The 27,946-nt window shown below is 39.5% G+C and overlaps 1 protein-coding gene across 1 annotated transcript in view; it reads left to right on the top strand.

Moving 5' to 3' along the window:
• The window catches only part of atp6v1ba (ATPase, H+ transporting, lysosomal, V1 subunit B, member a), a 93,561-nt gene that overhangs the window by 56,411 nt on the left and 9,204 nt on the right, over positions 1 to 27,946 (top strand). Inside the window, exons 7-13 of the mRNA XM_030441747.1 lie at positions 6,851 to 6,952; positions 8,215 to 8,312; positions 8,514 to 8,637; positions 14,731 to 14,881; positions 15,379 to 15,461; positions 16,145 to 16,249; positions 16,496 to 16,625. Of these exons, the coding sequence (XP_030297607.1) occupies positions 6,851 to 6,952; positions 8,215 to 8,312; positions 8,514 to 8,637; positions 14,731 to 14,881; positions 15,379 to 15,461; positions 16,145 to 16,249; positions 16,496 to 16,625 (793 nt within the window). The remainder of the gene's footprint in view (positions 1 to 6,850; positions 6,953 to 8,214; positions 8,313 to 8,513; positions 8,638 to 14,730; positions 14,882 to 15,378; positions 15,462 to 16,144; positions 16,250 to 16,495; positions 16,626 to 27,946) is intronic.

The raw sequence follows: 27,946 nt of genomic DNA, 5'->3' as shown, positions 1-27,946 counted from the left end.
ATCTTAATGAATGAATGAATTAAATAAAAAAATGTTTGCCTTCAGATCATTTCCAAAGCTGTCCTACTTAAACTAGCATATTGTGAAAGAAGCCTCCATCTAGTTGGAAATGACGGATCACTCGCCTTCTTTAATATGACCTGATCCTGTTGATTTAATTTCTATTCATCTACAATAAAACTGTGTGTGCTGCTCAGCAGTCTGTCACAATGATTAAAAAAGACATGAGGAAAGCCAGCATTCAGTGAATGCTATGTGAGCACAATGAATTTGGTTGGAGTTTTGCTTTCTTTAAAGATGATGTACCAAGCACATGGGCAGACATGGAATGCTTGGGTTTCCTGCAGAGGGATTTTCATGTGTGTATTTAAATTTTGCAAATGTAAATGTTGGCACGTCCTCAATTAGCTCTAACCTCAGCACTCACCATTGAACCTCTGTGAAATATTGTACTTTATTTGATTTTCCATCATGAGGCATTCAGGCATGTACAATAGTGCCGCAAAATATGTTGAAAAATATCACATTGCAATTACTTTGACAGATTAAGATTGGAATATGATTCAATTAGTGGAAATGCTCATTTTGTCTTAGTTTTCATTTTCACAAAAAGGACATTGTGAAGAATCCACATCAAAAGATGGCATATGGATTTAACACTAGTAAGAACTGGAAAATGTAGAAAATAGGGCTGTCAATTAAATATACCAATTAACAACAAGCAAATGCTGATGGCGAGACTGTGTCCACCCAGTGTACAGACTCAGCAAAGACATTGGCAAATGTCCAAATGTCAGTAGTAAAACTGACTGCCTGTACGTCTTTCAGCCTACATGTAATCTGTTCCCACAGTATGGGGAGAGCAATTTTGTTGTGCTCTTTTGCGTAAGCGTCTTTAAATGCATTATAAGGTTGTTGGTGTTGAAATGGGTAACACTCGTGCCACCCCTCACAATTACAGCCTTGCATACCGAACATATAGCCATTTTCCTGATGGGGTTATCCAGAGTAAAATATTGCCAAATAGCTGACATGTTGTTGTCTGACAATGGTAACCCAGTGTCAGACAGTATTACCTTTGTGTTTTGATATCCACTTAAACTGTATTTTTAAATTGTTATGGCTGCCAAAAATATAGCGGCTTGCCACAGGGTGTGAATTTGATACATTTTAGACACCATCAAATGCAAGTTTTACAAATGCTAGTAGCAATTAAAGATGCAAAAATGAACTATTCAGGTCAGAACATGCTAGCTCACCTAAAATTCTCATTTTGTTACTCTGGCAGAGACGGGCAACTGATGCATAAGAGGCGCTTCTCACCCGTGTGTCATGCGTGGCTGCTGCTGCATTGTGTGATCTGGAGATTCAGAGTTTTGCCTACTTCTATCGCGACATGCGTGCATTTCTTGCAAAAAAAAAAAAACAAAGGCCTGTAGACAGTGCCACACAGCTTATGTGAACACAAAAACACGAGTGAGCTGCAGCAGCTCTCTTATGCAGCTGCCACGCAGTACACAGGCTTCCAGTGTGCCAAGACTTTTTCTGTGTGCATAAAAAGGCTTGTTTATTTCAGATTTTGTAGCAAATGTCTTAACATCCATGTTAGTGAGCACTTCACTTTGGCCAAAATAATCCATCCACCTGACAGGTGTGGCATATAAATATTTCATTTTACTAGTATATTCTAAAAGGGACAGAAAATGTATTGCACCAGTTGTAACACAATGATGTTTTGTGTCTGGTGTACCTGAGCATGTACACAATGCACATATAACTGTGTAAATAGTGTTTACAAAAATGTGTGGATATTCATGCTGAGGGACAGAAGACCTTAATGATGAGATTGTCACAACCATTTTTAAATGGCATCTATGTATTCTAATATTTGTAGGATGGCTTTCCAATATTGCTGTAAGTGACGAGAGAGTTTGAGCAGTTTTTGTCGGGCAGTGTTTAATATAGCTGTTGGACAAAACTGTTTAAGGGGCAGGGGGCTAACCCATCTTACACAGTTAACAAACACTGTTCCTAAACAAAAACAAGTTCATGGCTCAATTAGTTGTATTTTCCATAATATTTTCATGGCTATGAGTTTGTTTTCTGTCCAGTGCTTGGAGAGCTTATTTAAAGTAGTTAGTGCTCTTATATAGGCCTGTGACCAGGAGGAGGCACAATAAGATAGATGCAATAAAATCATCGTGTGCATATACGTCATAGCTGCACCTCTTTTAAAGTAATTGTGAACTTTTTTGATTTGAATTTTAAATTTCAGGATTGAATCAATGATCAAATCTAAATACTTAAAATGGTTGACAACTTCCAGCTTGGATTTTGTTTTTGTTTTTTTGACTTTGACCTGACTTAAATTAGCCTACTAATTCAAGTCAGGGGTTGGACTTTAATCAGTCGAGGCTGAAGTGCTTCCATAGAGCGCAATCTAAGCTCACACAGCCAGACTAATTCAACACAGGTTTCACTAGTCAAGATAATTGCATGCGCACTCACAGGACACATGGACACAGAAGCGGTCCATGAGGTCGAACACAGATCACACGATCCACCATGGCAAACTGCAGCGTTATAGAGCAAACATAGATGTTCACAGCCATGGAGCAGTGCTGGCTTTTGGAAACATACTAATCATTTAAGCAACTACTCACAAAAAAGGAAATACAGCTCCCAAAAATAAGATAAAAGTCAGGAAAGGCTGAGCGAATTAATGTTTAAGTAGGAAGTAACTTAAAATGTGATTGTATTCTTAGGGCAACTCAGTCACTCAATAGGTGGAGTTTGAGCCTGTGTACTGAGACTGAACTCTCAGCAGGGACATGGGGGCCAATCCAACTCTGCCGCCCTTTGCCAAGTGGGGAGAAAAGAATGAGTCTACTGGGAATATTTGAAAGTCCAATTCCACTATCATCATTCCAGTTCAGGAAATGCTTTCATTTTGAGAATGTTTATTTCCCCTATTAGTGACAACGATATTAATGCCAATCAATCTGAAGAATTCAAAATGTGTGCATTATTTGTCTATACTTATTTGTCAAGACCAGGCACAATTTGAACGCCCAAGTTATTCAAGGAAACTGTCAACAATTTTCAATTGAGCAGCTATTTCAGGCATTTTCATCCTTTTTACATAATTTAAGAACATAATTGATTAATTTTATCGTTCCAAACATCTTCAGTCATGAATTTCAGCAGCCACATTAAGACAATTACAAAGTCAGCCTTCTATCGCTGTAGGAAATATCCAGGATAATAGGACTTGTGTCTCTGCAGGATTTGGAAAAAAGGTATCCATGCATTTATCTTCAGCAGACTCGACTTCTGTAATGCTTCACAGGGCTCTCTCAAATCCATCAGACAGATGCAGCTGATTCAGAACACTGCTGCTTGAGACCTAACAAGAACCAACAAATGCTGATCACATCACTCCAGTTCTTACATCTTTTCACTGGCTAACTGTCAGTGAAAGAATAGAGGTCAACATCCTGCTGTTGGTTATAAAGCACTGAATGGTTTAGGGCCAAAAAATATTTAATCTGCTGCTACGTTATGAACCATCCAGACTTCTGAGGTCGTCAGGTTCAGGTCTGCTTTTAGTCTCTGGAGTCAGAACTAAACATGGAGAAGCAGCGTTCATTATTATGAACCACAGATCTGGAACAAACTCCCAGAAAACTGCAGGTCTGCTCCAACTCTTTTAAATCAAGGCTGAAGACCTTTCTGTTTGCCACTGCTTTCACTGAAGCAATTTCAAGGCTTTGAACTGCAATGTGACTTTAATTTTGTAGTCTTTTAATCCTATTCTATTTTAGCTTATTTTCCAATTTCTTAACTTGTTTTAATGTTTTGCCTGTCTTCCTACTTGTTTATAATGTATTTTAATTTTATTTTTTAATGTCTTTTAATGTGTTTGCCCCTGTAAAGCACTTTGACTTACATTGTGTCTGAATTGTGCTATAAAGATAAATTTGCCTTGCCTAATCAGATCTTAAAGGGCAGGGATTGATTTTCCCAGGCAAACAGTCTCCATGTCTACACCCTCTTTTTATCTTGATGTTTTTTAGATATTACAATTAGTTTGTATTTCTGCATATGGTTCTATATAGAGCAGCCTTATCCATTTGTAAAAGTTCCCTACTTGGCCAAAGCGTGCAAGAATTTCAAAAAGGTAGGGCCATTCGACTGTGTCGAAGGCATATTCAGCATCTACTGACAGCAATGCAGTATGTGGCTCCCATTTTTGATTATGAAGGATATTCAAAAGCCTTTTGACATTATGTAAGCCTTGTCTGCCCCTGATAAAACCATTCTGATCTTTCTCAATGATTTTTTTATTAACCTTCAACCTGTCTAGCTAAAATATAACACTTTTACACCTGCATTACGAAGACTAATTGGCCTTAAATGTTTGCATTAATTATTTGGTTTACCAGTTTTCAGAAGAAAAGTATTTGAGGCTCCTTTCAAGGAGAATGGTAGGATTCCCTTCTGAAAGGATTTTTTAAACATTTCTAAAAGGGTTTTTTGCAATATAGTTTGGCTGTTCCAACTTGCAAGAATTTTACCACAGCAACTCATAATGTGACCCAGTAGTGTGTATTCTCTAGTTGATTCAACAGCCCTGCAGTGTCCAGATGAGCGTGGGGGCTGGGGGATCTGTTGGGATGTATATTATATAAGAACAAAGACATGCACTGTAATGCTAATGATGTGTTTGGTCTCTGTCACCTCTCAAGATAAGCAGAGGACGTTTGTGAACACTTTTATAAACTGATTGCCTCTCTTTTATCATTCACCACTGTGTGAGGAATTTCTGATAAGAATATCTGAAAATTATACAGCGCAGTGACAATCGTTTCTGCTGAAGACGTGTACGGGAGCGTAATAGTTCATGCATCTTGTAACCATCCACACCCAGTGAAATATTCCAACCAAATACTTCAAATACAAATATGATGACGAACAGAGCATATTTAAAGATTATCTGTCATATCATGAGGACATCGATATTATGCTTCAGCTTTTTGTTTTTCAACAGTACTGCATGGAAGTCAAAGTAATATGGGGGAATTAATGATTGAACAGCAACGGGACAATATAACTTACATAAATGTAATTTATCATGCTGTTAGATTACTGTTAGACCATGCTGTCAGTTGTGGGCAGAAATCCGAGAGTAAACCATTAAACACATACTGAAGTGGAATATTTCATTAGGTTATAAAAACATGTTGTGGATTTAGGAAATTGCCATCATCTATTTTTTCCATACATTTCAGCTTCTGGAAATTTTAATACTATGAACTTACTTCACATGGAAAATATTATTCTACAGCAGGTATTTTAGTTATAACAACCTTAAACTGGCCAAGCATTTCTGTGGTTATATATGCTATATTTAGAAAGCCCACTATCTCGGAGCGTTCAAGGCAGACTCAACAGGGACTAGATGTCATCATGTTTCACCAAAAATTGCTTTAATATGCCTTCCACATTTGAGGAAATACCAAAAAAATTGTTTTAGGTAGGATTGCTTCTGACTCCTGTAATCTGAACATTTCTAATAATTCCAGAGCTTCATCTCTGTGTTTACATGGGATGGGATTAATGAGGTCTGATGTTTCTAAGCAAAAACAAATTTGAACGAAGAGGTTTGCTTGACATGTACAAAATGAAGTTACATCTGTCCTGGCTTCCTTCATTTTCATTTTCTGTCATCTTGTTTGATTAAATCAATATTTTGAACTCTCCTACTGTCTAGGCATACCATGATGTTTACTTACGTTTAGGGTTAGTTTTTATCAAAAACAAACTCTGCAGCAGTTGGTCTGTACTACAAAGCAGGATTTGTGCTTAACTTTGGGATGAAACACTGTTTTTGCTCCAAAACATGTTATGTTTGAGATAGCAGATCAATATATATATATAAAAGCCCTGTCTTTTGACCAATCTATTCCTACGAAAATGGCATCATTCACATGAGAGGCTGTGGAAGTCGGTGCATGGATCATGAAGTGTACTCCTATGTGGGACGGCTTCCTCCTTTCTTTCAAATAAAAGTCTTTTTATTGTTATACCGATATCACCTTACAACAGAGAACTAAATCGCTAACTGTGCCACACAGTTAGCGATTTTTTTTTTTTATGTCAGCTGTCCTGTTTGCATTTGTCAGCTGTAACTGTGTGTTTTCAGCCTGGATTATGTGTTTTAACTTCCATCTGACAAATAGTTGGCTCCTCTATATAAAATATGACACTCCGCTCCCAGTAGACTGGGTTTACATATTGAGCTGATAACCAGCTGTGTGCCCGTATAAGTTAATTGTGACTGTAGAGTTAGTGAAGCAATGTAACATGTCACTATGCATTTAGTTATGTTATCAATTATTTCATTTACGTGAGACAAGTTTTATCTTAAAAAAGTTTAAACTTCCCCCCTGCACCCTATTGAAATGTAATTTGGTTTGGGTAATTTTATTCTGATCAAGGAATTTATATGGCACATTTTTTTCTGTTTGGGCTTTTAAATTGATTATAATTAAAAGATTAGGCTCTATGTAAACTTAACCACAGATGGCAATGGCTGCCATGCAATGTACTGACCTTATTATCAGGCATGATACAGCATATCCTATCCAAAGTGTCCCATGATACTTCTACTCTCATTCACACACAAATAGAACAGCATCTGGAGCAATTTGGGGTTCTGTATCAAGCTGACGGACAAATTGACATGCCGCTGTAGTCAGTGATCAAAGCATTTACCTACTGGACAACCATGCTACCTCCTGAACCACAGTTTATAATCTGACATGCTTTTGTGTTATGTTGCTCCCAGATTGCTGCCCAGATCTGTCGCCAGGCTGGCCTGGTGCAGAAGTCCAAGGATGTGATGGACTACAGTGCTGAGAACTTTGCCATTGTCTTTGCAGCCATGGGGGTAAGCAAGTTAACTGCTGTGTTCAGCTGACACCTTTTCAACCCTGTCATCCCCACTCCCATCTCCCAATTGTGACTCTAATACCACTATTAACCGATGCCCTGATGTGTGTGATGTGTCTTTTATTCACCAGGTGATTTAAACTTAAGCCCCTCTTGTTACTTCTGCCTCTTTGAGCATGTCCCCTAACGATGTGGACAGGTTACTAATTCAACAGGCCCTTTAACACTGTCGGCCAAGCAGTATCAGGTTTTCTCCTCTTCAGCTGCACCTCCTGTCTATTGAAATGCCTTGACTGTGACTGGTTGACACTCTCCAAACACACCCACACACACACTACATGCATACATCTATCTATTGAGCTTTGAGCTCTGTTAAAGTGAAACTCTCGCCAAAAAGCAACCGAGGCTTTGTTTGCGATTGAATTTGAGTCAAACCTTTGAGTAAAAGCATATTTACGACGAAAGAGGCACTTTTAAGATTTACCGCAGTTTCGTTTTTGGGCAAGCTAATTTTCAATGGGGTGCAGGGGCACTTTAACGCTAGCATCAAAATCGGTATTTTTAAAGCACTAAGAAGGCTCGACACAACATTAAACTGTGCTAGTAGTGTCACCAGGATCTCTACACACGAGCATTGAGAACATTGTTTGATCCAGCTTCTCCGGTGAGTTGTTCAAAAACCTTTTAACTAAACTCTGCGTACAAAAACAATGTTCTCAATGCTCGTGTTCATGTGTAGAGACCCTGGTGATACTACGAGCAAAGTTTCATGTTGTGTCGAGCCTTCTTAGAGTTTTAAAAATAGCGATTTTCATGCTAGCATGCCAGTGCCCCTGCACTCCATTGAAAATTAGCTTGCACGAAAACGAAAGTACGGTTAATCTTGAAAGTGCCTCTTTCGTCGTAAATATGCTTTTACACAAAGGTTTGACTCATATTCAATCACAAATAAAGCCTTGGTTGCTTTTTGGCAAGAGTTTCAAAAATAACATTTTTAAATGACACCCAATTGATTTTAAAAAAGCGTTCATTTTTTTTAGTCTTGCCTTGGGCTTAATTGCTTCACCGAAAAAGAGGTAGTGCCAGACCAGTCACTAGTAGGAGCTCAAATGTTCATGAATGTCCCCTAGGAAGGCATGCATCAGTTTGGAAACCTTTGCTGTAACAGATACATTTAGCTAGTGATGTTATATATTTGATGTGTTGAAAGTGTTTGATTTGAGCTTTTGTCAGAATTAACTTGTAACATCTGTTTTTCAGGTCAACATGGAAACTGCCCGTTTCTTCAAGTCTGATTTTGAAGAGAATGGCTCTATGGACAATGTCTGCCTTTTCCTGAACCTAGCCAATGACCCCACGTAAGATTAATTCAGAAATTAACTAATCAAGTAAAACCAGTACCGGCAATCCAAGTTCCTGTATGTTTTGCTAAATTCTTTATTCTGAATGGTTTTCGATACAAATAATGTTTGTTGGCTTCATATTCTCAATTCAGAGGTAAAGTGAAACCTCAAGTTGTTATTTGCAACCTAGAATATCTTTTTTTCTGTGACAAACAGCATCGAGCGCATCATCACCCCTAGACTGGCGCTGACTTCAGCAGAATACTTGGCCTACCAGTGTGAGAAGCATGTCCTGGTAATCCTGACGGACATGAGCTCCTACGCTGAGGCACTGAGAGAGGTATGACATATTGTTTAAACGGTTTAAATTCTCACAATAATGATCTGCCACATTTGCGATGATCTGAGCATGAGTGGAAATCGGTGAATGTGTCAGCTGTACAAAACTCATTTCACTAGTGTGTGTAAATAGTGCAGTTAATTTACAGTCTAAGGGAAACTAATGTAAGAGGGCACCAACTATGACTATTATGAGTATTAAGTGGACACTTGGTAAGCAGAGAGTGCTTTTTTTTTCCCATGCACCCACCTGCCTGTCCATCCATCCATCACCTTGAAGGAGTTCCTTCAAATTTGGCAAAATTGTTTACTTGGACTCAAGGATGAAATGGTTTGAATTTGGTGGTCAAATGTTAAGGTCTGTGTGACTTCATGACGTCCCATTCTCTTGAACACCATATCTCAAAAATGTATTGAGTACATTTCTTCAAATTTGGCACAAATATCTACTTGGCCTCAAGTATGAACTGATTAGGAGACAATACCAGGTGCTCTCACTTGTGATTAGAGCTGTCCCAAATGATTATTTTTCAAACGATTAATCTAGCGATTATTTTTTCTATTAGTCGACTAACAGGGTTCTCCCCAGAAATTTGTATAGCGGCGCACCGTCAGTCCGGGGGGGGGGGGGGGGGCGACCGCTCGTCAACGTCAGTCCGGGGGGGGAGACACGGACGTACGGACAGCCGGTCATCAACTCCGTCAGCCGGGGGACGGACGGACGCTCATCGCCGTCAGCCGGGAGCTCCTAGCCGTCAACCGGGGGACGGCGGACGGACGGACGGACGCTCGACACTGTCACGCGCGGAGTATAGCGGCACTGACCGAGCGGTAGAGCGGCGCAGCGCCGCTGTTCCACCGTCTGGGGAGAACCCTGACTAATCTAAGGATTAATTTAACGTTACATGACCAAACAAAAGTAACGTAGTAACTGTAACTGTCATTGGTAACTTATATAAGGAAAACCCGAAAAACAGTGTCTGTCACTGGCAAAAAACTTTAACTTACTCAAGTGGTTGTGTTGATAGAAATCACCGCAATGGTCAGCCCTCCCGACCGAGACTTCAGTGAACTTTCCCCCAGAAAACAGCCTCCGTCCCCGCAAGTGGGTTCTCAATCACTACACGTTATAAACGGTCTGCGGGTTTAGATTGACAGGGGGGACACCTGGGAAAAACCCCAACATCATCATCATGACGTGTACCGTCACATCTCTTTAGGAACCGCAGCGCTGCTTTCTGTGTGAATTACACAGCGGTTCATCTTTATTCCAGCGGTGCTTGGCTCTGTGTGAATGACCAACGTCGGAGAATTGATGAACTGCCGCTGCGGCATTAATGCAGCGTCTCTGTGTGAGAGGGGCTATTCTCAGCCTCCGCATGTACTACCACTTCCTGTTTGGGACGACGCGTCGATGCAAATTATTCATGTCGATGAATTTATGTTGTCGATTACTACGTCGACGCGTCGTCCCAGCCGTAGTTGTGATTGGTAAACTTCATGTGAATGCGGGGGGTTCTTGCACCTCGACTAATCAACTTAGAAAAAGGGAGGCACGTCATTCCATGCCAACTCCTTTGAAATCAAGAACTTTTGCCAGTTCATATCATGGATTTTCATTCAATTCACAGGATGTAGCAAAATCCTATAACTGCACTACAAATACTTGTGTAATTTTGAATTTTCAAAGTTTGGTCGTCAAAGCAAAATTTCGTAATTTTTGTGCTGCTTTGTTTGTTCTAAACTGTAGCAATCGCTCGTTTACATTGATGCAGTAAAAAATTTGTACTGAATCTCCAAAAAACCCCAAGGAAACTTGGCAGCATCTAGTCATTTAAACGTTGTTTCTGAAGGGTTACAGTAATCAAATTAATAACAAAAAGACATTTTTTCCAGAACAAAGTATCTGTCATTTTCAAAAAATCATATCTCCACTCATTTCACTTTCTTGGTTTATGAGGTATTATTGTGGTTCTGTCACACCCAGAAGTCATTCTGTCTGCATAAAAAAACTAGTACCTGTAATCCACAAGAGATACCTGCTCTGTAGACAGTTGGCTTTAAAGTCTGTGAAATGTGAACGGCAACTTATTGAAGTTTAACCAAAGTTCCTCATTTCTCATAACTCAAATATATAAAAAGCTCAAATTTTTGTATTTATTTTTTCCTCAATGGAGTTAAAGAAGTAGCCTTTATTGGTTACTGTATACTGTATTCATAAAGTCTGTAATAAAATGTTGCTTTACTTCGTATATTAAATAAGAATATAATATCTGTAAAAACAGTGTTCTAACAGCTGTTGGCCTGTATGATCACTTTAGACACAGAGGCAGCCAGGCTGGTACGGTGGTGCTCTGACAAAGGACAGAAATAACAATGTATTGCCATCTAATGCCAAATTTAAAGCAAGGATTAAATGATTTATGATTTGTCGCAGCCATTTTGCAGTCTTTTAAGTTTCTCCTCACTCAACAACTCTTAAAATAACACTGTAAGGGAGCTTGTGGATAGAGTTCAGTGCTTAGCTGAAACAGAAAGCATGTTCACGAACATCTGCTAATAACATAGATATGTTAATAGTGCCCCAAAACATAAAAAAAGCTCATTGCCACTACAAGTATTTTCCGTGGGTGGGCTGAAACATTAAAAATCTTTCCCAAGATTTAGGTTTATGTACAGGCGGAGGAATGCACAGACTGCCAAGCTAGGAGTTCATCTCTCATCCTCTGGTTTACGGACCTAACTATACAAACATGGGTTAATGATCAAAAGTAGCATTTAATCCACTTGTTGTTTAGCTATATATATGGTGCATTCACACATTCAGTCAGAAATTATAGTTCAGAAATTCAGTTTTGCACCATGACCAGACACAGTCCAGCACTACACTTGGCTTTGGCCTAGTGTTGTTCTGATCTCTAATAGTCATTAGAACTAAAATCGTGTCACTGTTGTGTTGCTTAATAATGATATGTAATGACCACATGACAAGCATATAACTATTATTTTTGGAAAAGTGTAGCACATACCAAGTCCCCTGTAAAGACTCAAGCAACAGTTGAACCATGAAACCATGTGGCAGCGTGTCAACATAACGCACCAGTGTAAATTCTCTGATGCATTAGCACATAGGTGATTGACTCACTAAAGTCTTGTGCTCCTTGCTAATGGGGAGAATAATATGTCCTTCATTCTTGTAGGAAATACCTTAACTTCATTATTACCTGCTTGGCTTTTAAAGGTAGCCCCCCCCCAACACACACACACACACACACACACACACACACACACACACACACACACACCTCCTTTCTCCATGTGGTGAGGAGCCAGGCCCTCTTTACTCAGTCTTTTGTATCTTTGCATTAATCCTCTTATGTTGTACAGTTTGCTGTCTCAATACGCTGCCAGCACAATGCAGGCTTTTAAATGCTGCATGTGCATATTTGTTTTCCCTTCTTGCGTTTGCTGTCCATAACCTTGGCACATGTATGCTGAACCAATAGTCACCCAAGACTCAGGCAGCTTGATGTGTATTTCAGCACGTACAAAGATCCAGGCGGACATTAACATTTAACTTGGCTCTCATTCATGCATGCAAAGGTTGAGTTTTGCATTGAATCTACAGTTCACAAGTGTTAAGCCTGCTCATCAACCTTTGAATCCAAGGATGAATGGGATGCATTTTTTTCCGTCTTACTCTGAATTCACTTGACTTTAGGGAACAAGGATGTGCTTTGGTCATTTTTGTGAAGGGCCTGAAAACGAAATTTCTAACCAGCTGTTTGCCCCTTTGGAAAGATACTGAGAGAGTTGGCTTCACTTGACTCTCCAGCAGTCAATAGTTTAGTAGATTCTTTTGTTTATGAGAAGGTATAACAAAAAGTAAGATTTGGTCTTAGATTTTAGACATATTTTAGATGATAATTTAATATGTATTTCTTTGGTTTGAATCATTCTCCCCTTTACAAGCACTGTATCCCCACCTCTTACATTACGTATGTACTAATGTTACTGTAGCACCCCCATGGGGGAATTGTGAAAAATGTTACGCACTTGTGATGTGGCCGTATGTGTAACATTCCAAAATTTGGTTTCAGTTAAATGTAGCATTAAAGCCTTAATGCCTCTGAAGTGCATCAAGTGATGCTTTCAAAATGTAGATGACCAGTTACAAACAAATATGTAATATGTATGTATATATGTAATATAAGAAAATGAAGTTAGACATGTTTTTTCCGGGTCATCTACATATGGTTTGTAACAAATGTGGTAAAGATTGGATAAAGCATGTGCCCAAAGCATGTGTTTAATATGAAATCCTAAAATGGTGCAAATCTTTCATGGTGTTAATCAACACAGCTTATAGTATTTGGGTCCATCCAAGTAACCCACTGTACAACAATATTTCATTTACTGTCAAAGGTTTCTGAGCTGTAAGCAAAAACAATAACTGTTTAATAACCAACCACATGGTGGCGCTATTGAATATACTTTAATATGTCATATCTCCATGAGGCACTTGTTTATCAGGAATGAGATAAAAAAAAAAAAAAAGATCTTATTTTTCACATTCCCTTTGGTGGCCATTCAAAAATTATCCCGGTAAAAAACAAATCACATCTCAATAACAGATATCAATAAGAATAGTAATTACCACCATTAGACTATTATGCTGTACATGTGAAATTGTAATGATGTGATTATCAGCTCTGAGAGGACGGCATCAAAAAACATACTGAAGAAGAAAAAGAAAAAAGTATTACTAGAATAATGGCATTTCCCAAGGAAAATGCATGTGATCGAATTCAAATTCAATTTGATCGTTACAACTGCTCCCGTTGATTGGGGGTCAGTAATGCATACAATAATCAAGGTTCTGTAATTGGTAAATGTGTCACATTTCCTTGAATGTGCTAGCAAAGCTCTAGAAGCAGAGAATGTTTTAATTTACACTACTGCAGGACCTAGAGGTGAATGACATCACATTTCACAGCAGCATGCACAGCAGCGTACAAAACCCAGTGGTAATTGAATTGTGTTTAAAAGCTGGCTGTATTTTATTTATGGCCACAAAGTGGGGCTATTGGGACAATGCCTTAATATGTCAAGCTCATGCTGATAAAGAACTTGTGTACCAAGTTTCATCTTCATGACAAAATTGTAGAAATGTGTCATAATGTTACTGTAGCACACTTGTAATGTGTCTGTATGTATAACATTCCCACATTTGGTTTCAGTTGAATGGAGCAATGAAATGTTACAGCCTGTTAAATACATCAGCTCATGCCTTCAAGCTTTTGATAATTATATACAAACTCAGTTGAGCAATATGAAAAATAACTTTTTGTTCTGAATCATTTAAATAGTACCCATTGTGTAAAGATTAGATGAAATGTGCCTGAAGTACTGTTCTAAAACCAATTTGCCTACCCATAAACCTGAAATGGCGGAAGAATTTTATGAATGCAAATATTAAAATATAGTAGTCCATTGAGATCCTCAAAGGAACACACTTTGCAGATATTGTTTTGCTACATCTAATGGTTCATAAGTTCCAGGCCAAAACGAAAAAGACATAACTAACCACATGGTGCAACTGCTGGTACCATGCTTTGATACATTCAGCTTACCCAAATGGGGCAGCTGTCCATACATTTGAATATTGTAGCAATCTGTAAAATATATAAAATCAATGACAAAAAGAAGAGGAATATGGCATGATGATGATGATGATGATGATGATGATGATGATGATGATGATGATAGCGGTAGTCATAGTAGTTGCAACAGCTAAAGTATCTGTGTGGCTTAAACCCTAATAACAATAAACTAAGACAAACTTAACAACTCACCTGCCCCTTGGTGGTTGAAACGTATTTAAAAGTGAAGATAACAATGGAGCAGTCACACAATAAATAGCAAAGATAACAAAAGTATTATTTCTGCAATCATACAATAAATGAAATCTAATGTAAATGCATGTTAACAATCCCCATCTCCCTTTTCTTTTCTTTTTTTTAAACTTTTTTTTGTTGTTGTTTTTGCTGTACTCATGTCGTCCACCCACTCGCCACCCACTCTTCACCTGTAGGTCTCTGCTGCACGAGAGGAAGTGCCTGGTCGACGAGGCTTTCCTGGCTACATGTACACAGACCTGGCCACCATCTATGAGCGTGCTGGCCGAGTGGAAGGCAGAAACGGCTCTATCACCCAGATCCCCATTCTCACCATGCCCAATGATGGTGAGATCAGCAGCAATTGAACAAAAGCTTTCTATGCTTTAAGTTGGAGCACAAGGACGTTTTCACTATTGTCATCCTTGTAGGGGAAATGGATATAGATTATGAACATGTGTGTTTCATAGTATTTTTTGTCCTTCACTTTTCAAATCTCTATACCAAACATTATTTTAATTACTGGAGTAGGCATCTCGAATGAACTGAGGTGACATTTTTGATGCCTGCGGTTACCATAGAGATGTGTATGAAGAGCCTACGTGTATATAATCGACATCACAGGGAGGTGATGATTACCTAACACTGCTGCTGTTCCCAAGGGCTCTTGATTTAGAGAAAAGACATCAAATATTGATGTCTCAGTTGTAGATGTCATTCACTTTGAATGTAAACTCAAGTGAGGAATTGTATAAAGTCTTTACATTAATTGTACTGCAGTATGTAACAAATAAAAGATTATTTGCTGGATATGTTATAACTGAGGGCATTTGTGCCCCTGACAGACATCACCCATCCAATTCCTGATCTGACTGGATACATCACAGAGGGTCAGGTCTACATTGACAGACAGCTGCACAACAGACAGGTATGAATTAGCCATTTCCGAGAGCAGTATTCTCCAAACTCAGGGAAATTTGCTGGGAAGATGATCCCAGTGTTGGCTTTGATTCAAAATGGTACATATTATTTGTTAAATTTAGTGTGCATCCACTTATACATGCATACGGTAATTTAACCAGGTAAGAGAGACTTAGGCTTCATTAAATAACCCAATCAAGTTTCATGACAATTCAGTCCTTAGTTAAAATCCTTTGTCTTCTTGAAGACAAAATGAAGCAAGAGTAAACTACAGGCCAGCCAAATGTTGTATGTATAATTTAGTACTAAATATAGTGCTGGGTAAACCTGTTGTTACAAGGTAATATGTTGCACACTTCACACAGTTTCCTGACTTTTGCACAGTTTAACTCAATAACATTTTTCTTTCATTATAACATAAAGCTTATGAGCCAAGTCATTCTCTCATCATTGTTGTCCATCATTGACAATTTGAACAGATAGTGTAAACAAGTGGATTAATCTTGGAAGACTTATTCATCAGTCCACATATAAAGCACAAAGTAGATATGACCCTAAATAGACCTATACACTAAGATTTATAATGATTAAAATATTCCTGTTATTTGTATTAGAAAACATTCAATATGAAGTAGTATTTGCAATAACAATAACTGTAAATGATAATCTCATCTAATCTGTCTTTTTCAGATCTACCCACCCATCAATGTGTTGCCCTCACTGTCCCGTCTGATGAAGTCAGCCATTGGTGAGGGGATGACCAGGAAGGATCATGCTGATGTTTCTAACCAGCTGGTAATATGTCTTACTATTGTGCCTTAATATTGCATTTCGTGACCTGTGAATAACGTTTTTTTTTTTTTACTTCTGGATAAAGTCCAGTTGAAATTATGATGAGTAACTCAAAGCAATGGCGAGAATATTTTTTTTGGATAGGCTAGTGACAATATACAGATGCTTGATGACAGTTCTTTAATAACCATGAAAGAAATTGTTCATTATTCAATCATTATTGATATCAATATCTCTCCTTATCTCCAGTATGCCTGTTATGCCATCGGTAAGGACGTTCAGGCTATGAAGGCTGTGGTGGGAGAAGAGGCCCTCACCTCTGATGATCTGCTTTACCTTGAGTTCCTACAAAAGTTTGAGAAGAACTTCATCGCTCAGGGTAAGAATATACTAAAGGAACAATTTACAAATTTTCTACATCATGTGCATGTATTAGTTACAAGGGTAGTCCACATCATTCAGAGTAGTGAAGATGCAAGTGGTAGCTGGCAATTACAGCTATTATGGGATATTCATTCTTGCATCTGCCTTCTCACAAATGCAGCGATTCCCTTCTTTCTAGTTTGTAAATGATTTCAGGAACTGAAATCAGTCTAGAAGATCACCTCTTATGGCAGCCATGACACAGCTGCAATGGCTAAAAAGTATGTTATTATTTGTTACGGACTAGTCGGGTCTAGGGAGATTTAAGTAAAAGTAACACATGCTAGTCCTAACCTGGAGTGTGAGAAAAGGAGAAAGAACGTGGGAAAGAAGCAGAGCGTAGATGGACTGGTTTTCACCGAGAGAAAAGTGTGGAGGTGGGTCGGCCTACCAGAGTTAGCTTGTCTTCCAGGACAACACCACCGCCAGCTCAGACATGTGCTCTCTCAGGAGCGGTGAGCTCCGTCTTTGGTTTTCGGTTCAAAGTTTTTAAAAGAATGATGGTGGACGGGTCTTCAGGCACCAGGCTGGTACTCAGGAGGGTAAGGTGCGTCTCGGACGGCGCTTCAGCGTGGCGCTCACTCAGGCTACCACACAGCCCCCAGCCTCCCACACACACAGGTGAGTCTATTTGTTGACTCCAGGGGCGGAAGCCACCCGCCCCTTCAAGTGAGGTCATCTCAACCTCAGCACCGCTTAACCACACCTTTTCTAGATCTCTCATGAAAACCAGTCCATTAATCTGTGAAAAACAAAGGGAAAGAGAAAAGAAAGAAAAGGAGGAGCTACAATCCCTCTACTTCTAACATTATTCAACAAAAAAGTGTACGAATAATTGTGCTGTGCAATCAGCTGTGTTGGCTGCCAGCTGAGGTGATATACTGGACAGATTTGAAAAATTTTGACAAGAATGAATTATGTACACACCAAAACATGTAAATATAGGGCCAAGGTTTAAAAATACTGGAATTTCCCTTTTTAGTGAATTTATCGAGCATTATTTCAACTTTCTCGATTTTCTGGTTCTCAAACATGAGAAATTGTTCCTTTTGTCCTAATGCTGTTAAATGCTGCTGGTAAATATCTTGGGGTTTAGTCTCGAGGTTAGACAAGCTTATAAATGAATTTCACCTGGGTGATTGTAAACTTGTGATGTGCATTTATGACTATTTTAAAACATGTTATGAATGAAAAGAGATTACTGAATAATTGAAAGTAATCGTTAGTATCAGTCCACAGGTATTATAGTTGGATACCTACTGTACATGCAGTGCCTAAAAATGTTTGCAAACTGCCAGCGCTCCTGCACATGCTGCCCCAGTTGTGAGTCTACCACAGAGACAAACTTAAGTATTGTTGTCTTATTAATGCTGCAAGGGGGCAGGAGAAATCCTGTTTAGTGGTTAGTCCTGTACCACATATACTGTGTAGACCATTAGAACAGATTGAACTGGTCACTGCTTTCACGTAGTTGGTGGTAAAACATTAAATAGCTGTGATGATGCACAGCTTTCTCCTGTCTCATCTCTCTCTTGTCCAATTTGTGATTCAGGTTTCTTGCATTGTCTACATGGCCTTTACAATGGCCCACATTCACTACATTTAATTTGCCTTTTATCTCTATAAGTATTCACAATTAATGCCCACGATAATTGACTTTGATTGCAAATACCACACATTGCGCCAAGTGCTGTTACTGTTTAAAGGAATAGTTTTTTGAAATGGGGTCATACAAAAGTAGAGAGCCGCTCCAGCACAGACGCTCAGCTTTGTACTGCAGTAAATGGGGTCCAGATGGAAAGCAAATTTTAACCACCTAAAACAAGGCCAAGGTGAGTATTGGTATCGGATCAATACTAGGGTGATGAGATAGATATTTTTGTTGAAGTTTCTCTTCTATAAATTCAGCAAATCACTTTTATTAAAAAAATGTTTTTACTTAAATCTTTGTCCTGTGTTTTATCGTTTTCTTAATCATGATCAACTAATTAAAGGCAAAAGTACAAAATCATTCATTGATCAGGAATTTTCATTTTCAGTATCGGTGTCAGCAATACTGGCCCTGTACTTACTTGGTATCGGATCGATACCAAAATGTGCAGTATCGCCCACCCCTAGTCGGTAGGTTGGTCGGTTGGTCGATCACTCACTTTCCCTCAGGTTGTGGCTTGTTGATACATATTGGGCAGTCAGATATGCCCCGTCTCCTTCTCCCAGGAGTATTTTTAATTTGGAGAGATCATTGAGCTCTTTGAAATCTGAGATTACAGAGATGAATTTGTTAAAATAAATGTTCCTTGTTTCATTGAATGTTTTACATTATGGGAGAAAGTGCATCGCTGACATTTTAACTTTTTGGTGGCATAACTCTGCTGCGCATATACTGTAGAACCACTTGTGTGTGTTATGGCGAGTAAAACTCAGAGGAAGTCGACCAAGGCAGCAGCGCAAAGTTTAGCTAGCCCATCACTCAAGCAAACGCTCATGGCTAATGGTAGCGCTACCACCACCCACCCCCACTACCCGGACCTCCCATCTTCGCCACAGCAACCCGAGGAGAACACTCTTGTCCAGCTACTTAAAGCTGAGATGGATGCTTCTCATCAACAACTGGCCGATATAATCAGACAAGAGATGGTGAGTTTTCGTGCTGAAATCAAACAAGATCTCGAGCCTCTCTGACGAGACACAAAGGCTGACATCACCTCTCTAAAAACAGAGTTCAGAGCTGAAATGGCGTCTATGCGCTCCACACAGACTGAGACGGCAACTACTGTTTGGGAGATCGAGGGCATGCTGAACCGTCATGATTCTAGAATCGCCAGCATGGAGAGCGTCATTTCGGAGCTCAAACGGGAGATTGGGAAATTAAAGGACCGGAATGATGACTAGAGAACAGAAGCCACCGCCAAAATCTGAGGAAAATCGGGATCCTTGAGAGTGCAGAAAACGGCAAACCCACTGCATTCATGGCCTCAATTTTTACCGAGGGGTTGGGCGAGGAGATACCGAGCCCTTTGGTGCTTGACCACGCTCACAGACCTCTGGCTGCGAAACCCAAACCTGGCGACCGCTCCAGTCACATGATTGTTCGACTACACTACTACTCAGATAAGGAAAAGATCCTGCAGTTATCCAGAAACAAGGGCAAACTAAAAGAGAGAGAGAGGCAAGGATCCACATATTCCCGAATATGAGCGCCGAGCTTAGCCGCCGCAGAGCAGTTTTTAACCCGTTCAAGGCGAGGCTCTGACAGGCAGACATCAAGTATGGCATGTTTCATCCAGCTGACCTGCTTCTCACATGTGACGGCATCTTACACTCCTTCAAGAAACCCGCAGACATGGAAGATTGCCTCGGCAAATGGAGCCATCCCTCACCGAAGACGTAGGAAAACGGTACTGGTATTTCGTGTTATATGCGGATCTCTCCTATTAGAACTGTAACCCGTAATGATGCAGCTATATTTCTGCTACTTCGATCTGAATTAAGTTTTAAGTTTTTTGCTTCCCATCCAAATACCATCATCATTATTATTCATCTATTTCATGTCTTTTTGGACTCGAGTTATGATCAGTCCCTCATTTATTTTCTATAGACCTATTGATAATGAGGAAGGAAGAGAGACACTTATTTCTTTCTTTTTTTTTTTTTTCCTGGTATGGGAAGTATTTGGATGGACAATTACGCATATATTTTTCATGATTCTTTTTAATCCTAGGTTCAGCTGAGGTACATTACTAGTATGTTCATATTTCTAAATCTTGATATGCAGCTCACAAGCTCAAATCCTCGTTTCTAGCAGACCGCAATATTTTATTTGTGTGTGTGTGTGTGTGTGTGTATACATAGTTTGCTTTATTATCATGAGTGGTTCTCCATTTTTATATCTGGATATTGAAGGCAGGGATTTTAGTTTTTCTTTAACTGTGACTACTGAAACATATTACATTCTAAGGAGCAGTGTGGTTTTTTTTGTTGTTTTTTTTTTCTCTGCCTATGAAAGAGCAATGGAAGAGTACCAGGTGTGTATGGGGCTTCTAACCTCTTGTTTGGGGAGAGGTCATTCTGGGAAGGGGCCATGATGTTTTTTATGGCTGTATCTTTAACTTATTATTTTGTATTAATGGATGTGTGGTAGTGTCAGTGATATCCTGTGGATGCTTTAACAGCAGTCAGTTCCGTGTTTGCTTCTGATTATGGTTAATTCAGTGCTGACCAGGAGTAATGACGACATTACAGTCAACTGTATTAGTTGGAACACCAAGGGAGTTGATCACATTATCAAACGCAATAGAGTTTCATCCCATTTGAAAAGTTTTGATGGTAATATTGCTTTCCTTCATGAAACCCATCTCACGACCTCCAACCATAAGAGATTATGCAAAGGGTGGGTGGGGCAATTATATCACTCTTATTATCACTGCAAGTTTAGGGGAGCTGCAATTCTTGTTAATAAGAATACTCTTATTATGCAAACTGTCACTGGGAGATATGTTGTGGTCACAGGTACCCTGTATAATATACCTAGAATTTTGGCAAATGTATATGCGCCAAACGGGGATGATGCACAATTTTTGAAGACATTTTTATCCCCATTACCCAGTTTAAACACACACAGGCTTATTCTAGTGGGTGACTTTAATTGTGTATTACATCCAGTATGAGACCGCTCCTCTAGCACTCCCTACAATATAACAATAATTCCGTCCTTCAAGTATATAATATGACTGATCCCTGGCATTTCCTGTAACCTGATTTAAGACATTATTCATTTTTCTCCCCTGTGCATCATTCCTACTCACGCATTGATTATTTTTTAATTGATAGGCAGTTGTTGACCTCAGTCAGAGATTGCAGGTACGAAGGCATTGTCATTTTTGATCATGGGCCTGAAGTTTTGCAAATGTCCTTTCCTAAGAAAGTTGCTCGTCGCCCGTGGCGCTTTAACAATGCTTCACTCAGTGATGAAGGGTTCGTTAACCACATAAAAACACAAATAGATTTTTTCTTGTCCACGAACGATACACCAGATGTTAGCAAATCTATTCTTTGGGAATTGCTTAAAGCTTTTCTAAGAGGAGTGATTATTTCATACACCACCTGGGAGGGCAGGAGTAGAAAACAGCGCTATAAAGAACTCACAGACCAAATTCATCAGCTGGACTGTAAATATTCGACTGCTCCCACCCCTGAACTTTTAAAGGAGAGGTCAGCTCTGCAAACAGAGTTCGACTTGTTGACCACTCATTATACAGAGCAACAATCTTCAATCTCGCTCTAATCTGTATGAACACTCTGATAAGGCAGGTGAGGTTCTTGCCCAAAAGATCAGGCAGTTCACAGCCTCCACCCAGGTCACAAGTATCCATAAATCTCTAATGATGAGCAGGAGATAAATAATGAGTTAAAAGTATTTTATTCTTCACTTTTCACCTCTGAAGTGATCCGAAACCTTCCAAGCTGAAGTCATTTTTTCAGAGCATGGATCTACCGCAAATAAGTGAATCATTTATGGAGCAATTGGAAGAACCTCTGTCTCTGGTGGAAACTAGATCAGCTCTTTACAGTATGCAAAATGCTAAAGCTCCAGGACCTGGTGGATTCACGGTCGAATTCTGTAAGATATTCGAAGATAAGCTGCTGCCAATTTTACTCACTGTTTTTGAGGAATCCTTTGCCAAGGGCCAACTTCCTTCTACATTCTCTCAGGCTTCTATATCACTTATATTGAAAAAGGGTAGGGATCCCCTTAGTTGCTGATCTTATCCTAACCCTACCCTCACTCCTGAATGTGGACTGCAAATTGTTAGCTAAGATCTTGGCTCACCGCCTAGAAGCTACCCTACCTTCGATTATTTCTCCAGACTAAACTGGTTTCATTAAAAAAACGCCTCTTTTTTAACATTTTTGTCGGCTTTTAAATATTATGCAGAACGCGGATCCCAATCAGCCACTACCCGAAATAATTATCTCTCTGGATGCTGAAAAAGCATTTTGAGCAGGTTGAGTGGGGCTATCTTTTTCAGTGTCTAGAGAGATTTAAATTTGGTTCAAAATTCATGGCAATAATAATATTGACTCCCAATATTTCCCATTGCAATTTGGCTCGAGGCAAGGATGCCCAATCTCACCCCTTTTATTCACGGTAGCTATCAAGCCTCTCACAGCATCACTGCACTCTTCACCTGAGATTTTCGGCATATTAAGGAGTGGAAAGGAACATAAGTTATCGTTATATGCTGACGATTTATTGTTATCACTAATCCCCAGAATACTTTACCGCATATCATGACTACACTAGATCGTTTTACCAAGCTTTCTGGGTATAACATTAATGTCTCGAAAAGTGAACATTTTCCTAACAACTGTGCTGCACAATCACTCTTTTTTAAGTCCTACCCTTTTAATGTGTCTACTGATAAATTCACGTACCTGGGTATAGTTGTAACTCGGAAAATTTCAGACCTCTTTAAACATAATTTTGCTACTCTTTTAGAGCGCACCAAGATGGCCCTTGACAGATGATCTACACTTCCTATCTCATTAGCTGGCAGAATTAACCTAATAAAAATGAACATATTACCTTAATTCTTATACCTGTTCCAAACTATACCAATCTTTATCAACAAATCTTTCTTTTCACATCTCGATAAGATTATCTCTGACATAATTTGTAAAAATTCCTTACGGATACGAGGTGGTTTCTTAGTCCAAAGACCCAAATCTATGGGTGGGATGGCTCTACCCCATTTCCAATTATGCTATTGGGCAAGTAACCTGAGAGCCTTAGTATTGGCTTCAAACCCATGCTAACAATGAGGCCCCCACCTGGGTCCAAATGGAGGCTTATGCAAGCCTCCCATTATCACTTCCAGCCTTGTTGTATTCGGCAATGCCTATCACACCATGCCGTGCATCTACTGTCCCCCTAGTCTATCAGTCTCTGCGTATATGGGCTCAGGTGCGAAAACACTTTGGCTGGCATGCTGGCTCGCTTTGTGCCCCAATTGTGGCAAACCAACAGTTTCCCCCCTTACTCGAACATGACTCTTTCTTAGTCTGGCACGGGAAAGGTATTGTCTCATTTAAAGATCTGTACATAGCTGATTCTTTTGCCCCATTTGACCAGCTCAGGGCTAAATTTGATTTAAGATTTCTACAGGTCAGGGATTGGATTCATAACCAAACACGATCATATCCTGCAATCCCTGAACAACAACCCATGGACACTTTGTTTCCAACAGCTCCATCTAACAAAGGCATAATATCTGGTATACAGTGGGGCAAAAAAGTATTTAGTCAGCCACCAATTGTGCAAGTTCTCCCACTTAAAAAGATGAGAGAGGCCTGTAATTTTCATCATTGTTATACCTCAACTATGAGAGAGAAAATGAGAGAGAAAAAAATCCAGAAAATCACATTGTCTGATTTTTAAAGAATTTATTTGCAAATTATGGTGGAAAATAAGTATTTGGTTAATAACAAAAGTTCATCTCAATACTTTGTTATATACCCTTTGTCGGCAATGACAGAGGTCAAACGTTTTCTGTAAGTCTTCACAAGGTTTTCACACACTGTTGCTGGTATTTTGGCCCATTCCTCCATGCAGATCTCCTCTAGAGCAGTGATGTTTTGGGGCTGTCGCTGGGCAACACGGACTTTCATCTCCCTCCAAAGATTTTCTATGGGGTTGAGATCTGGAGACTGGCTAGGCCACTCCATGACCTTGAAATGCTTCTTATGAAGCCACTCCTTCGTTGCCCGGGCGGTGTGTTTGGGATCATTGTCATGCTGAAAGACCCAGCCACGTTTCATCTTCAATGCCCTTGCTGACGGAAGGAGGTTTTCACTCAAAATCTCACGATACATGGCCCCATTCATTCTTTCCTTTACACGGATCAGTCGTCCTGGTCCCTTTGCAGAAAAACAGCCCCAAAGCACGATGTTTCCACCCCCATGCTTCACAGTAGGTATGGTGTTCTTTGGATGCAACTCAGCATTCTTTCTCCTCCAAACACGACAAGTTGAGTTTTTACCAAAAAGTTCTATTTTGGTTTCATCTGACCATATGACCTTCTCCCAATCCTCTTCTGGATCATCCAAAAGCTCTCTAGCAAACTTCAGACGGGCCTGGACATGTATGGGCTTAAGCAGGGGGACACGTCTGGCACTGCAGGATTTGAGTCCCTGGCGGCGTAGTGTATTACTGATGGTAGCCTTTGTTACTTTGGTCCCAGCTCTCTGCAGGTCATTCACTAGGTCCCCCCGTGTGGTTCTGGGATTTTTGCTCACCGTTCTTGTGATCATTTTGACCCCACGGGGTGAGATCTTGTGTGGAGCCCCAGATCGAGGGAGATTATCAGTGGTCTTGTATGTCTTCCATTTTCTAATAATTGCTCCCACAGTTGATTTCTTCACACCAAGCTGCTTACCTATTGCAGATTCAGTCTTCCCAGCCTGGTGCAGGTCTACAATTTTGTTTCTGGTGTCCTTTGACAGCTCTTTGGTCTTGGCCATAGTGGAGTTTGGAGTGTGACTGTTTGAGGTTGTGGACAGGTGTCTTTTATACTGATAACGAGTTCAAACAGGTGCCATTAATACAGGTAACGAGTGGAGGACAGAGGAGCCTCTTAAAGAAGTTACAGGTCTGTGAGAGCCAGAAATCTTGCTTGTTTGTAGGTGACCAAATACTTATTTTTCATTAAAAATCCTACAATGTGATTTCCTGGATTCTTTCCCCCCATTCTGTCTCTCATAGTTGAAGTGTACCTATAATGAAAATTACAGGCCTCTCTCATCTTTTTAAGTGGGAGAACTTGCACAATTGGTGGCTGACTAAATACTTTTTTGCCCCACTGTATATGTGGAACTCTCATCTTTACATCTTGGCATCTCTTGATGCATTGAGAGAAGCATGGCAGGCTGTTCTGAATTTACAAATTACAGATACTGAATGGTAAGACATCTTTTCAAGAATACGCTCCTCATCAATTTGTGGCAGACATGGCCTACTTCAGTTCAAAGTTGCACACAGATGGCACTTGTCTAAAGCCAGAATTGCAAAGATGTATCCAGCAATGGATAATTTCATTTTATAGATGCAATTTTTCACCTGCAACATTAGCTGATACTTTCTGGTTTTGTCCGAGACTCTCAGGTTACTAGTCCTCTATATTCGATGCCCTATCCAAGATTTTTAAAAGACCAATAAACCCGAACCCTCTAACGGCCATATTTGGTATTCAGTGTGAGGATGATCATCTTCCTAGGGCACAATCTGATCGCATTGTTTTTGGCGAGAACAATAATATTACTTAATTGGAAGCAGGCTGCCCCGCCTTCCTACAAACATTGGGTGAGAGATACACTACAACTCCAAGCTAGTAAAGATTAGACTGGCTTTACGACGTCCTAATGATAATTTCAGCAGGATATGGTAAACTTTTGTTACATATCTGCTCGAACAAACATGAGGTGTTGTCCTATAGGTCATCTATATCTATCTATCTATCTATCTATCTATATGTATATATGTGTATATATATGTCTTTTACTACTACTTGAAGCTACATGTTTGTTCCTTTACACACACCATATCTTTTGTCTTTTTATTTAATTTTCATCTGTTTGCTTGTTTTTGATTGTTCTTGTCATTGTCCATTCATTTCCTTTTTTTTTCTGCTTGTCCCCTGGGGTGGGGGATGGGGGTCGAAAAAAAGTTGGTTCTTGCATTTTTGTATACATGCTGTACATTTTCAATTGTGAAAACCAATAAACAAAGTGTGGGGAAAAAAAAGTTGAGCGTTGTCTTTTGAATGTTAATTATCAGTGGGTATCTGCCTAATTCTTCTCTACATGCATTTGTTGATGTGTTTCTGTGTACGTGTACAACGTATCTGCAGAATTCTGCATGTAAAGATTCTGTTGGATGTTTTTCCCAGCAGGTATAGCTCTGATGACTGAGTGGACCCCATACTTCACTACGATACAGTGCAATGGGCTGGATGACACTATCAAATATTTAAGCCAGATTTTGACTGGAATATAGAAATTATAACATTTTCTCTTAATCACATGTAGGGCTCTTTGAGCTTTTTCTTTAAGTGCATTCACTGCCATGTTGAAACTCCCTGATGCTGTGATTGTTATACCAAGGTAGGTATAACTCGTGCTATGTTCAATGACATGATTATTTATGGTAAATTGGTGTTTGTTCTCCTGACATCTGGGGCTTTTCTGAAAGATCATGACATTTGTTTTCTTCATATTTACTGCCAGGGCCCAGTTCTGATAGAACTTTTATATGTCAAGTTGTTGCTGTAGTCCTTGTTCAGTAGGAGACCTTAGAACAAGGTCATCAGCATAAAACAGAGACTTCACCTCTATCTAGGAGGGAGAGGCCAGGAGCAGCACATTGATCCAACTCAACAGCAAGTTCATTTATATACACATAAAATAAAGTCGGACTTAAATTGCAGCCCTGGCATACACCTCTTCTCTGGGTGAAGAATTCAGTTTGTTTGTCTCCAATTTTAACAGCACACATATTTTCCAAATACATTGATTTAACCAGATCATACATTTTGTCCCCTATACCACAGTGTAGAAGCCTGTAATAGAGCCCTTCATGCCAAATAGTCAAAAGCTTTCTTGAAATCAACGAAACAAGTAAATATCGTTCCATTTTTTTTGTTTGGTGTACATGTTTGTTAATTAAAGTGTGAAGGGTATATACATGGTCGGTGGTGAGGTGTTTTGTGAGGAAGCCATTTTGACTTTTACTCAAGATGGAGTGTTCCTCAAGGAAATCTTGAGGAACACTTTTATTTAGAATACTACAGAATAGTTACCCAGACAGCTGCTGAGACAGATGCCACGGTAGTTATTAGGGTCTGATTTGAAAATGAGCCCTTTACACCAGATGTCAGGAAAACATCCTGACTGTAATACAATATTGAACAACTTCAACACTGCACCCTTTGAGCATTTCGTTTTTAATGTTGTCTGGACCACAAGCGTTCCTCGGCTGGAGAGATTTTGTCTGTGTGGTCATTTCTTCCCAAGTAATTGGGAAATCAAGGACGTTTTTGTCTTTAATTGTTTCATCAAATGTTTGGAGATTTCTTGTATAAAACATTGATCTGAATTGATTAGATTTATTGGGATGTCTTTGTACAGATTTTCAAAATGTGCTCTCAAGATGTCACCATTTTGGATGGGTAATGTCTATTGCTTTGTCAGGGTTTCCCCCAGTATATTATAAGTCTGGTGGCC

The sequence above is a fragment of the Sparus aurata genome, chromosome 15 (genome assembly GCF_900880675.1).
Source record: "Sparus aurata chromosome 15, fSpaAur1.1, whole genome shotgun sequence".
In the NCBI taxonomy this organism is placed as follows: domain Eukaryota; kingdom Metazoa; phylum Chordata; class Actinopteri; order Spariformes; family Sparidae; genus Sparus; species Sparus aurata.
The sequence above is the reverse complement of the archived record's forward strand: the minus strand, read 5'-3'. Positions and strand labels throughout refer to the sequence as shown.